Source organism: Dreissena polymorpha, chromosome 2 (genome assembly GCF_020536995.1).
Source record: "Dreissena polymorpha isolate Duluth1 chromosome 2, UMN_Dpol_1.0, whole genome shotgun sequence".
Lineage (NCBI taxonomy): Eukaryota > Metazoa > Mollusca > Bivalvia > Myida > Dreissenidae > Dreissena > Dreissena polymorpha.
The window spans coordinates 123699943-123713543 of NC_068356.1; the positions used below are offsets into that span (position 1 = coordinate 123699943).

Consider the following 13601-nt stretch of genomic DNA (forward strand, 5'->3'; position numbering starts at 1 on the left):
TATCATCTAACATTGAAGCATATGTGTGTTGAAATGTAAAAAAAAAGTAAAGGTAACATTAAAAAAAAACGTTTGATAATTAACAAAAATGCTTAAGTGCATGGCGAACATACTTTTTTTAGTGTACATGATCTCAATGCAAATGTAAAAAATAGCAAAAAGAAAATATCGCTGTGCTTGCTACTATTTGTTTAATAGTGGTTTCAAGCCTCGCATCGTTCGGGAAAAAAAATAACGCTTTAATGGCAGTCGAATGCCGTTTAACAAGCTCAATATTTTGAATAATAAGACATATACGATTGCTAAGCAGTTGTTTTTTAAGGTTATAATCTAATCTGTCCAACAATATTTGGCGCTGTATTTGTTTGTTGTCCCGAAAATAGGCATCAAACTTTGCAATCTTTTATGTAACAAACTTAAAAGGAATTTATTTGCGAATGTGTACCATAAAGAGGTTTCTCATGCATTAAAATTACATTACACAAAAAATTGTGTATTGCTATGCCTAAGAAAATGAAATATTAATGACTTAAATGAAACATTCTTACCGACACATGTGCTTGGGGTAGATTTACTTTCGATGTAACCTCGAATGCATGAACACCGAGTTACACCATCCAAGACTTCGCAGAGAGAGTTATTCTTTTTGCTACATGTCATGGGCGATGCACATCCTGAGTGGATCGAAGAAACAATTTTGCGGACAGCATTATTAAGTATAGTTATTACGGATAAAATACTCGAAAGCTTGTAGGATAATAAGTAAAATTTAACTTTGTTATGTTGTTGTATTTATTGGTTGAAGAGTTTGGCATTGAAAGTCAGTGTGTTTATCAAATATTTAGAATAATACAAAGATGTACCTTCGTTGTTAACAATTGATACATTCAACACGTGTACTGTCTGATCAAAGATCATCAGCGGCCTTTCCGAATGACGAGTCAACGCGTCATAAACATTGACAGAATTGTGCTCATTTCGTACGTAAACCACCCAATGTTCGACGATTAAACTTCCGATTCTTACACCAAATATGCATTTTAAATAGACAAAGAATTATAATTATAATTAAATGTTTAAATGGTGTCACCACTACATAATTTAAATGCGCAATCATTAATAAATTAAACGACCAAATATGTTAATGATTTATCAAAATAATCAACAGCAAAAAATAAAATTTTATCAGAGTATGACATGTTGCGTTAAAAATAAATTGTTCGCGCATTATATAGCGCTCAATAATTGCAGTGTACAGTATTTCACTGTATATGAAAGTACTTACACGAGATACAGACAGTGGCAATTAACTATCAACCAAATGCATCAAAAAAGATGCTTCTATATAGGTATGATATAAGAGAATTGACGTCATTATGCAAACTCCAGAGAAAATATCAGAAGTGAAATGCTTGTTACCATCCGCTAGTGTTAAATTAAGACAAGTGACCAATTGCTAATTCAATATAAGACAAAACATACAATCAATCATTTAACAAAAACATGGAACACTTGTACGCACACATTTCTTTAAAAAGCAAAATAGAGTAGTTTAAAATTATCAAACGTTCCTTCGTATGAAAATATTTATATATGTACATACCTTGACTTGTTAGTTTAAGTATTACAACACTTTTGAAGGATGCAAAAGCATGACGCTAAGTATTCTTGCTTAACTCTGTATTTTAGTGTTCTGATCAGTATTTTACATTTAATAGGAACGTTTTTTGTTTGTTTGTATCAAAACAAAGTTGAAGTAAAGATCATGCCGTGAAAACAGATCTTACGCAAAATTATTGGTCTACGTATACGTACTTAATTGCTGTTATAACCACTTTTGAAAACTGTTCTGCAAGAAGGTCTTTGTAGTATTCCGTAAGCTAATGAAAGAAAATGGCGTGTAATAAGAGATAGGATCACACCATCAACGTTGCAAAACAATTATTCAATATTAAAGCCCACTGAATAAGTCATAGATTTAATAATGAATCAAATTATCGCATTTTTGTCATATTTTCAATATGAATGTTATGTCTGTGAACGGTATTTTACTGTTATGTGATTGTTATAATGATTTGCATAATAAAGGCATATGACTTTTCTGAGTGAACTACCTTGGTTCTAAGTTCAAGTTCGTATCGTTCGTAGGTTGTAGACGAATTCAATGTTAAACCTTGCGGTAAGCTGTAGTCCAACTTAAGTTCAACAACAACATGGCTGTGTCTGCCATCATACACTGTTGGTAGAATAACAAATCATTTTGATTGAAACATATTTACTTTACAATGTCACTGTTTTGTTATTTGAAATATTTCAATTTCTTTATTGTCACAAAATACAATTTATCGCTTACCTTCATCCGGAACAATAGTTGTCAGTGAAATTTCTGAAATGAATAATATGTTTTGATAGAAGTTCACTGGCTTCATTATAATTCAATTCAATTGCGAATACGGATTCGCAATGGTAACTAAATATTGTGTAAAATGTAATGGTAATGTTATATTTGATTTGGTATAATGCAAACAACATGCAATTCTTATATGCAAAAACTTTCGGACCTGAACAGTCGTTTGAATCGGATTCATTTTGAGTGTAACCTCGAGCGCATGAACACTGTACTGTATTGTTCATGACTTCGCAGACAGAATTGCGTTTCGTCTTGCACAAGTCTGTTTGTATGCAGTCTGTGGAACAAAAACAAACAATTAAAGTGCAATAATAGTCTTAAAAGTGATAAATTACCAAATGTAGACTTGGTATTTTACCTCATTGTTACGATTCTATTTTAGTTTTGCGATCCATTATTACGTTAATACCATACAATTTAGCAGGCCCATGTGCATATGCTGTATTAAGCGGACACACGTTGTCTGTTTTCGCGGGTTTCAAGGCTGCTTTTTCGAGAGCAGTTAAGCTATTTGAATAGAAAAGAGTACGGAATCAGTTCAATAATGCAATCGATCGATTAACTAAAATGCTTTTAATTGTAATCGGATCTCTAGATTATTTTAATAGTACTTTTAACCATGAGTTTACAGAAGACGCGCTTTAATACGCTTTATCACACAAAACACATATACATTTAACATTTATTATTTGAGACGGCTGTGATAACAATTACTTTTTGTAATATAGGTAGATTCTATTAATCAATTAATTATCGAACAAATAAGTCTTAAATGTAGAATAAGAAGACATCATAGTGGATACGCATTATATAAACCATGTACTGATGATACAGTGCATCTGGAAAAATATGAAAATTGAAACGATTTAAAACTGTCTTAAGGGGGCTTAGTCCAATGCCATGCTTTTTTAGGAATCGTTTTTATAAATCGCATGGAAAGAAGTTGTAGGGTACCTATAATATGTATCGATTTAAAAGAAGTTATGAACGTGTACCATGTTCTCCACGCGCTCAGACAGGGCTAGATGTTAAACAGCTGAAGCAAACGACTCAGTGTTGCTCAAAAATATTGTCTATAGAATACCCAATAGCTACGGAATCCGATTATTGCAAATTGATTTTCGCCTGTCGATCTGTCTAATCAAATCGACGCATGACGCAATAGTCGACAATTTAAAACGACAAGACAACTTGATATCTATTTATACTAGACTTAATAATCATACGCTACATGAGTCGTTGATACATCGATCGCCACTAGACACACGCTATTGTTTGCTATATTTGCGCGATATACAGTCGCTTGTCATTTGAAATGTCGCGAGTCGTATCGTTGATTGCTTTACGTGTATCCTGTCGCCATTTAAGGAAGACACACGACAATTAAAGAGACGGACTACAAAACATGCGACAATTTAAAATAACAAGCGACAATTTAAGACGCCACTCAATTTTCAAAACAATATTTCTTGGAAAATATACACTTCAAGCTCGACTATGCGATAATCAAATAATCGGTTGCGGCGTACCGTCTTGAATTGTTTTCGCGTCGTTTTAAGCTATCGTTTCTCTCATCGCTTTGATTATGGTACGTCTACCTCAAAATCGTGACATTTCATATGATATCATTTCTGTAAATTAAGAATGCCATCATCAAATCACGATAAGTCAAGGCATACCAGGTGTATACGGTGTCCATGATGTTTGGTTGGCGAGCGGATCACATACCATCTTTTGTGAAATGTGAAAAGTGCCGTTATAGTAGCACTGGCCTTCGATGAAGCAGAAATCATCCTGTTAACGAGTATATATAGTAAATAAAATTGCATAGCTATAGAATATACGGTTTTTAATAAGTGTTTCTTGTACTCATCTTTTAGTCTTTTATTAACGGCGATTGATTGGGTATTCATTTCATACAGAATAATCCATGAGCACACACGAAACCTAAAAATGGTCAAAGGTGTTAAACGCAAACAAACACAAAAAAATAGCATGTTACCTTCAGGGAAAACGTATATAGCCATTTAGTATCTTTTGCATAACTATGCGTCTGGCATTGCGAGTTATAGATGTAGGCTAACCCTTGCTTGTGTTCATCGTAGTTTTGACCGTCGTTACTAACGGATACATGGACTCCGACAACAAACCTATTGTCGATTGATCTACGTTGTCGCAATCCTCGGAGAGGACATATCGTTTCCACTATTGTTTCAGCGTGTCCAGGAACTTCAATTCCACTTTCATTGTGAGGTGTTCCGTGTATGTCAAACTGAAAAAAAAATATTATTGCAAAACAATGACGATCTATACAACAGAATCAAAAGTGTGATCACACACAATGTGAAAACCAAACATTTGTTAAAGCCTTACATAAAATGTGTTCAATCTGCAAGTCAAGTTAGACGATGTAAATTCTCCACCAAAGACAACAATCTGAGAACAGTCTGTCTTGTTCTGGTCACAAAGTCCACCATCTAATATTCCAGATATTTTTGGCGGTTTTTGTAGATCAATAGAACAATCAACCGCGCCGAAACCTGAGTTGCATTGACAAGTTCCTGAAAAGATACGTTTTATATCGAATAACTTTGAGTATAATGGCATTCATATTTGAATCCTGAGTATAAAACACGATACATTACATTCGTATTACCCTAACAATGTATGTTTCTTTAAAGAAATGATTAATATGATTGATTATTACTAGTACTAATTATTACCGTTAACGCAAGTCCCATTTCCACTGCAATTATTCATGCAAAAATTGTCTTGAATGTTTTCAGAGGTTTTCAAAATTTCCTTTAAAATGTTCAATTCAGCAAGCGTTTGTGGAGCGGCAGTTGTTAAACTTGTATGTGTTTCTGCTGCCCCTGTGCTTGTTATGTTTTTGTTCTCCGCTCTTTCAATTAAATCCTTAATGACAGTACTGTTACGCTGGATCTCATTTTGACATGTTTGCAACATTGACTGCCTGGACATCGCTAACCAGAATGATGTATTCGTTATCTAAAATATAATAAACAAGTCATGTATTTGTGAAACACAATGCTACCTGCTGCGCTTTGAAGTCGCGCAGCAGCTATTTTAGAGACAATTGTTAAGTCCAAGGCCTATTACTTCGCCAAAAATCAATTGAACGGAACGAAACTCACACTTCATCTGTTAGTCATATAGGTAGACTCACATACCAAAACTCAGCTGAATATCTGGAGGAATTTTTTTAAATCCTCCGGAAAACGGTTATTATATAAAGACCATAACTTCGCCAAAAAATCAATTGACAGGAACAAAACCCACACGTCATATGTACATCATGTAGTTAGACTCACATACCAAAAATCAGGCCGATATATTACAGCGTTTCGTAAAAAAAAACGGAAAACGGGATAGATAAAAAAAGTCCAAAAATCAATGGACCAAAACAAAACTCACAGTTCATCTGTTAGTCATGTAGGTATACTCACACACCAAATATCAGGTCAATATCTTAAATCGTTTAGGAAAAAGTCTGGAAAATGGAATGCCGTACGTGCAGACGGACAGACAGACGGACAGAAAGTGCGATAGCTATATGCCACCTTACCAGTGGCATACAAATAAATTACTTTCTATAAAAAAAACTTTAATTACTAACAAATAAATCACCTTCATTAATAACCAAGCCTTATTGACGTTATCCTTTCCTTTAAATGTGTTATGTATGTTCATATACGTACCATTATATCCAGTACGCAGTTTTCCAAAGAAACGTTCGTGTGTGTATCTGGAATTTTATTGCACATGTCATGTATTGCTTTTAATTCGTGCTCACAATGTGCTCGAGCCTTATCGTCCGTCCATACGCCTGTGCTTCGCTGAAGTTAATGAATATAAAAAAGTTATAAATTGCATATTTTATTATTATACATTGTCTCCCTATTTTTGTCTCTTATTTTACTTCACATAATCTTATTACAAAAATAATCAACTACTTACACGATTTCGGACATGGAATCGCTGATGTAAGACTGGTATCTTTATCTCTGGTTTTCTTGATTTTATTGACGTGGATCTCACTGGACGACTTTCTATCAGCTCACCGCAACTATGGTAACCAGCAAGCGTCCCTCGAGTACAGCCCGCGATACTCCTGTCACACGAATATGCGCCGTTTCCTCCAGTGGTTTTCTTGCATGTGCATGTTGGAAAAACCCAAGGCTCAAGATCTTTATTATACGAATCTTTGGTAAACAACGATGCACTTCTTTGCACTATCCATTGGTTAATAAATTGTGATTCATTGTCAAAATCATCAGACGAATTACCATTAAGGGATCCACATAATCCTGTACTTTTTCCACTGCTATCTTGAATCGATGGATTTACGGAAATGTCCAAAACTCTGCCTCCTTGCTCACCCATAAAAGGTGCGCTGTCTATCCGCGCCCGGACTGCAGTGCCGTATGGCAAATAGATCTACAATTCCAAACGAAAAGGTTCCATTAGCATTAAATTACACTTCATTCCAAGGAAAGTGCAATATTTCAGTAACGTTTGAAAAACATTTTCACTGTATGCATTTACATTAAAGCACATTTTTACCGTGTAAGTATAGTCGTTTTCCTTTTTCACTGTTAACGCCTTATCCCAGCACTGCCTGTAGCCAATGTCGATGTATCCGTTACACACGTTGATGACGTAGACGTCACGTCCGGCCCTTACTGCAACGCCACAGTTACATTTCGCTCGACTTTGGCCATCCGTGCAATTTGCGATTCTATGCTGGACCTGTTGAAACCGCATAAATCGGTAACAATAACATTTATTAGAACAAGAGCTTAATCCATAATTAACGCCCGTTTTTACCATATTTTTTTTTTTATAAAACAAAGTATTAACCATTATGAATATTCAGTGTGAAGCCCTTCTGTTGCATTCGTGACATTTATTATAACTTTGTGAAATACTAATTATTATGACGAAATGAAACCAAATACAATATTAATTACAAAAAACGGGAAGTATAAAGTGATTCCGTTTTTATGTCAGAGAACAGTCAGATATGGATAAGGATTATGAGTAGCATCACCTCGACATTTCCATACACAGAGTGCTTGTACAAGATGTAATCTCCTTCTTCAGCGTGATGTTCATAGGACCTGTAATTCATCGGTATAACAATACGTCAAACGTTATTATATCCATTCTCACCCAGAATACACATGAATACTTTGACAATAAACAGCCTATATGTAATTGATTTCTTGCAAAAACAATACTAGTTTTATAGAGCACTGCTTACAGATCGTAGAACATTCTTGGAAAGTTAGGATGCAACAAAGCTCGGCTCTGGTTTAAATGTTCCTGCTTACAATTGATCTACGGCAATAGCATTTATAAAATGAATATCGTATTTTACTGACCATAAAATGCACTTACCTGCCATCAAATGTATACATGTGTGGATCATTTCGGGCTGTACATAGTTTTCCTCGCCATTGTCGATCCATCTCTGGAAGTACTTCAACCTAAACGGAAATTAGTCGACACATGTATTCTTTGCATAGTCCCTCTTGTGAAAATATTTGAACTTAGATTAAAAAGTATATTTATAGTTTGGTACAATGAGAATATAATTAGTTAAATTGATAAAGGTGTGTACTTTGGACATTTTATTGAGTAAAATGAAGAGAGAACAAAGAATATGGTCACGTTTACCTCTATTGCAGGCAGTTTGTAAGGGACTGAAAAAAAGGCGACTCCTCTAGTTCTGGGTATTTGTAAGAACAGAGTGAACTTCCCGGCAACGCCGTACTGTCCTGTTTCCGCAGCACTGACGCTCACAGTTATCGTTCTGTCAAATGACGTTTCGTTAAGTGCCACTGAACATCCGCCTGGGAAGTTGCCTTCAGCATCTGAACAGTTTTGAAGACGTATTATCAATAGTTCTTTATTTCATATCATAAAGTTATGTTAACGAGGTAGGCTTGGTTCAATTAAAACGTCAATATACGTTAATATCATTAAATGAACGTTAACTATGACGCAATTTTAATGCCACGCGCACGACTGCTATTTTTGTAGATAATAACATTAGAAACATACACAAGATTACCTTTAACAATTTTAGTGAAATTTACAATAATGTAAGACGCGTGCATCACGACGTTTAACACGCTTATGATATCTTTGGGAATAATATTATAATTTATTCATAATGTATCAAATGTGTACCCAAAATAAATTTCTATTTTTACAAATAATAAATAAATAAATAATTTATTTAAAGAATTATGAAGAAAGTTGTCTTCGTTGACAATTTCAACGGGTGCGGGAAATCTGTAGGTGAACTAAATTCGTAAGGAATTTAAAGTAGATTATATATCAAGTATCGAAAACGAGATATCAGCATAACAGATTTTGTTGAAGTAGTTCATTTTTGTACGTGTAAGATTCTCACTACAGATATTTATAAAACACATATGTGTTGGCATGGCATACATTATATGACTTTTATCAATTAAAAAATGTAAAAAAAATTATGTATACATGTATTGAAATAAATAAACTTAAACTATACATTTCTAACGACAAAGGGGGAATTTGCATATTTATAATAACTTTCTAGATTCAAAGCAAAAGTATTCAGTAAACTGTTAAAGACTTACTGGGGCAAGTTCCATAATCTGGTGTGAAGTAGTCAATATTGACCCCACATGCGATGTTGTTGGAAGGTCTCACATTATCGCACACTATCGGAACTGTTGATTTCATTTCCACAGACTTAAACTCTCCCCGGCGCAATGAAATGCGAGGGGTTAGCACTGTGATACCCAGAAAAAATGGGTCCGACATCAACGACAACTGGCCCGGCTGACTGTTGGGTTCGTTGAATGCACGAACAGCGCATGAAATCTATACAAAATATTATCTTTTAAAACATGTGTGCTTCTAATCGGGTCATATTTATATGCCAATGAATAACCTATTGATAACGTTTCATGCCAAGTATTAAGCAAATTCAAATGCATCAGAGTTTGATATTTTAGATTAAACCAAAGCATTTGCGTAAGAAAGTCAATATCATTCAACTTACATTTGTGCCCATGCCGATATTCATATCTTCTAGATCCTTGTGCGTCAGATAACACGGTGACTTGTCGGTCTTGTTGCAGTATTGTTTTGTGACTACATGCTCTGAATTTCCTATGATGTGCCACTCTACTTGGTAGTAGAGATTTTCGGATTGGTCTGGGTCAAACTTGCATTTAAACCAGATTGATGTTTTATTGTTGTCTTTAACAACACCAACCTCGTTCGCAACAAACGACGGAGGTGGAACTAGTATAAAAAACAAGGCAAATTTAAATTAGTGTGAAAATAACATTATCTTTGTTTGAACATGTTAAATTAGCATTTGTCTTTAATAGCTATAAGGTGTGAACTAAGAAGAAAATAAATCTGTACAAACAGACTCTAATTTTGACTTCGGAGAAATATCTTTATCTTTAATTTAATGTAGCCTTAAATGAAGCTCAATATTTTGAGACCATAGAAAAACGCATCTACATAATTACTACCTATTTGTACTACAAAGCCCTATCTTCATTATTGCTAATGTATTTCTAACACACACGCACAATTTTAGGTTGATCCGATAATAAAGAAATGCCTCACAAACAAATTTCAATACGATGCTCAATAGTCTGGCTGGTATTTTTGTACTCCAATGCCGAAGGCAACGCAAATTTAGATGCGCTTTTTAATAATTTTAAGCAACAATATTAAAAGCTCATTCTGACCTGTTTAAATGATATTGAAATCAGTAAAGTTTTAAACTGGCAAGTTTTCTTAAAATGATTGTATGTGCAGTCAGAGCCCGGAAGCGGGTTTTCGTATTGTATTTATTGTTGTAAGCTTTTTTACTCGCAAAATAATGTATCGCTTTAAAATCGCAGACAAAAACTGTTATTATATCTATCCCGCGTTTACCAGAAAAAAATGCAGTAAATAAAATAATACTTTCACATTATTGTTTTCTATACAAGTTGACCCGGAAAATCCGGTACTGGTTTTCTTAAAAGTAAGTTTAAACTTAATCCAATTCACATGGGTACCATTATGAAATGGTGAAGTTTCAAGCCTTTTGTTTACTTTCCTTTACGTCAGAAAGTGTACACAGAGTATTTATTGGAAGACAAATATGTCATATTTCGAAAATTTGAAGAAAAAAAAAGTAAATCATTGTTAAAGAAAATACCATCGCCGAGATGAAGGGACCATTAGAAAACAGGGTGGGCAATTAAATTCCGACAAAAGCCCAATACCTTTATAAACGCACTCCCCGTGTAAATCTCAACGTTCAACTGAATGAAATGCACGAAATGTTTGATTTCGCATAGGATACATAAAATATTCACAAAAGGCATGTTTGTTAAATGGTCTTCATGCCTGAGGCAAGAAGGAACTCCGTAGAAATAAACTATTCTTAATGTTTATTTGGACGAATGTTATATTAAAAGAAACTCATATTTTGTGATTATGAAAAACATCGCATCTATATCTGGCTTTAAAACACGATCGTATTTGCAGTTAGAGCGTATTTTTCTTTCACTACTGTACCCGAAAAAATCATGTAGCTCATAAAAAAAATCATAGGCAACTTATATATTGTGATATTAATCATTATGTTTAGCCGCTAAAGAAAGCAATTTATAAAATAATGCAGCTATGTGATAATGGTATACAAAAATGGACACTAAAGAGCCACCATCTAATTCTTGTTAAAGTTAGTTTATTCCGATTCCGATTCCAATAGGTTTCCCTTATAAAACGGTGAACTTTCAATGCTGTTTTCTTGCAAAGTCATTTTATAAAATTGAGAAAACCTAGTATATATTTAAAGAGATATATGATTTTGTTTTCGAAATTAAGGGGGAAAAAAAGATATATCATGCATTTTCTCAGAAAACTACTTTCGCCTAAATGCATGCACCCCCAGCAAACCGTTTTTTGGCAGTGAAATTTTGACAAAAGCTCAATATCTAAATAAACGCATCCAAAGCGTTCATCTTTTGACGTAGTCAGAAATGTATAATTAATTCACCAAAAATGTTGCGGACACGTGTAAAATACATGATAATATGAATTAGACATGTGTGCAATTTATAAATGGCTTGTATCACAGAGAAGAGTCGGACATCTTTACATATAGGCAGTATCTAGCCAGTGACAGGGTTATGGTAACTCAACCACTTTACGTAGTTTCTTTACGGAACAAAAACGAAATTTAGTAATTTGGTAATTTTCAGTTAGTTTTTGCTACACCAGAAGTTATCTTCGATAATTTTGCAACATGTACAACATTAGTTTGTGTTTCATTTCATCGGATTTTGTTCAGTTGCTTAACTTTTCTTTCATTTACATGTTTTCAATAATAAGTATTAATAAACGTCTTTCTACTACAAGACTTGAGGATTACAATTGCTTAACAAACAATTGTTAAGGTAAACAATGAATTTTAGCTTAAATATTGAAATATTCCTCATAGGCAAATCTTAGTCACGGCGTGTTACTTCTATAAATATATTATATTGTGGTTGGGAACAGGACCATGCATTTACATTTAGGTAAAGTGACGAAACACTTTAAAAATAACTATTAAGTTGTATAACGTTACTTTTATACTACAAATATGTAAGTATTGAGCCGTATTTATATCTGATGTCCAGTTATGTTAAATAACTGTATATATTATTTAATAAATGATGTTGACAAGTTTTGGAGTTTATCATTTGCCCAAAATAAGACTCATTGTGAGCTATTTGCCAAAAGGATTTCAAAGTCAAATTCTAATATAATAATGGTTGGATATGGTTTATGTGTCCAGAAAAGTTAAATATTCTTCCAAAACGTACAAAGGTATTTAATAAACACTTACTTTCCGAGCCAATACCTGAAAAGCACCAACATTCACATAAGTTGTGAAAAACATACTATATACATTTAACAAAAGTTACAATTTTACGCAATAGAAGGATTTAAGCAGCAATAGCATAAAGTCCACGCGGCACACAACTTCATCAAAATCATGTTTACAACAAAAACATTTGTGTTATAAACATATTACCAAAACAATAGGCACTGTCTTTTGTTACGGTTGGACCTAGTCGATATACATAGTAACCTCCGCAGTTCTTTGCTTGTAAGTCATATGTTATGCTGGAATCTCCCGACTGTTCTGCTTTAACAGACTTGATTTTATCCTCTAGTTTGGGTACCGCGTTGGGATCTGAATTTGTTAAAAACGATTTTAGCATAAACAGTATGTTAGCGATGCGTTTAAGCGGAATGTAAGTTTACAAACAAAACAACGTTGTTACTTAGTTACAAAGTAAAGTTTTCTAATGTTAAACCACATTAAAGCAAGATACTTTAAGCACGAATTGTTTAATATCAGAATGACATTCTAAGTTTGACATATTTTATAACTATGTGTCCAACTGATTTGAGGAATTATGTCTGCATTGCTTGCTAGTAGTTGTACTATTCCTAATGTGTTCTTCGTTTACACGAAGATAAGCGAGTAACACAACTATAATGTATTGAAAAGCCGACCTTCTCAGTTAAGCTTGGCTCAACGGAGCCCTAGTAACGTTATTTAATTTAGCGCATGCGCTATAAAGGATATTATATACTTTGTTAATACAATAGAAACATATTTTTCTATTTTTATTAAATATGCTATAATTGTGACAAAATACCTTTTTTGCACGTTAGTTGCGTGTGTTTACAAAAACATTATATAATGTGGGGAACACGATTCTTCATGCCTTTTTAATTATGTGAAAGAAAACACTTTCTTTTAAATTGAAATGACGTTTTAATAACTTACTATTATACTTCTAATACGTATGTGTGTTGTGCCGTTTTAAATTCCGAAGCCGTGTTATGATTCGTTTATGTATAAATCGGCTTATAAAAGAAGTTCAAATATGTTGTTTTTCTCTTGCCTTTAGTTTTTTTTACCTCAATTGTTTGCACAAAGTGTGAACGTACGAACTTGTGTATTATTAAGTAATTACAACGTAAGAGAACACACGATTCCTTAAGATATATAAATATTTTACAACACCGATAATTTTGCGTATTTTGTAAGTATGAAATTAAGGCCACATATTAGTATTGCAAGCGTTTACGAAAATTACAC

General features: G+C 33.7%; 2 protein-coding genes across 7 annotated transcripts in view; one reads left to right on the forward strand and one right to left on the reverse strand.

The window, feature by feature from the left end:
• Positions 1–13601, forward strand: part of LOC127868846 (uncharacterized) — a 179708-nt gene that overhangs the window by 55482 nt on the left and 110625 nt on the right. The gene's annotated exons all lie outside the window — the stretch shown is intronic.
• Positions 1–13601, reverse strand: part of LOC127868845 (uncharacterized) — a 47055-nt gene that overhangs the window by 7552 nt on the left and 25902 nt on the right. For 3 of the 4 annotated variants that reach the window (XM_052410932.1, XM_052410931.1, XM_052410933.1), the window contains 20 exons: positions 12522–12683; positions 12333–12347; positions 9489–9733; positions 9061–9307; positions 8111–8307; positions 7832–7920; positions 7482–7551; positions 6995–7180; positions 6389–6868; positions 6130–6267; positions 5134–5419; positions 4784–4971; positions 4413–4682; positions 4090–4204; positions 2562–2687; positions 2354–2386; positions 2115–2236; positions 1816–1880; positions 864–1021; positions 549–674 (listed from right to left, as the gene is read on the reverse strand). In XM_052410932.1, coding sequence (XP_052266892.1) covers positions 549–674; positions 864–1021; positions 1816–1880; positions 2115–2236; positions 2354–2386; positions 2562–2687; positions 4090–4204; positions 4413–4682; positions 4784–4971; positions 5134–5419; positions 6130–6267; positions 6389–6868; positions 6995–7180; positions 7482–7551; positions 7832–7920; positions 8111–8307; positions 9061–9307; positions 9489–9733; positions 12333–12347; positions 12522–12683 — 3318 coding nt within the window. Of the gene's footprint in view, positions 1–548; positions 675–863; positions 1022–1815; positions 1881–2114; positions 2237–2353; positions 2387–2561; positions 2688–2819; positions 2918–4089; positions 4205–4412; positions 4683–4783; positions 4972–5133; positions 5420–6129; positions 6268–6388; positions 6869–6994; positions 7181–7481; positions 7552–7831; positions 7921–8110; positions 8308–9060; positions 9308–9488; positions 9734–12332; positions 12348–12521; positions 12684–13601 lie in introns of those variants that run through there. The other variant, XM_052410934.1, reaches the window with a different exon arrangement.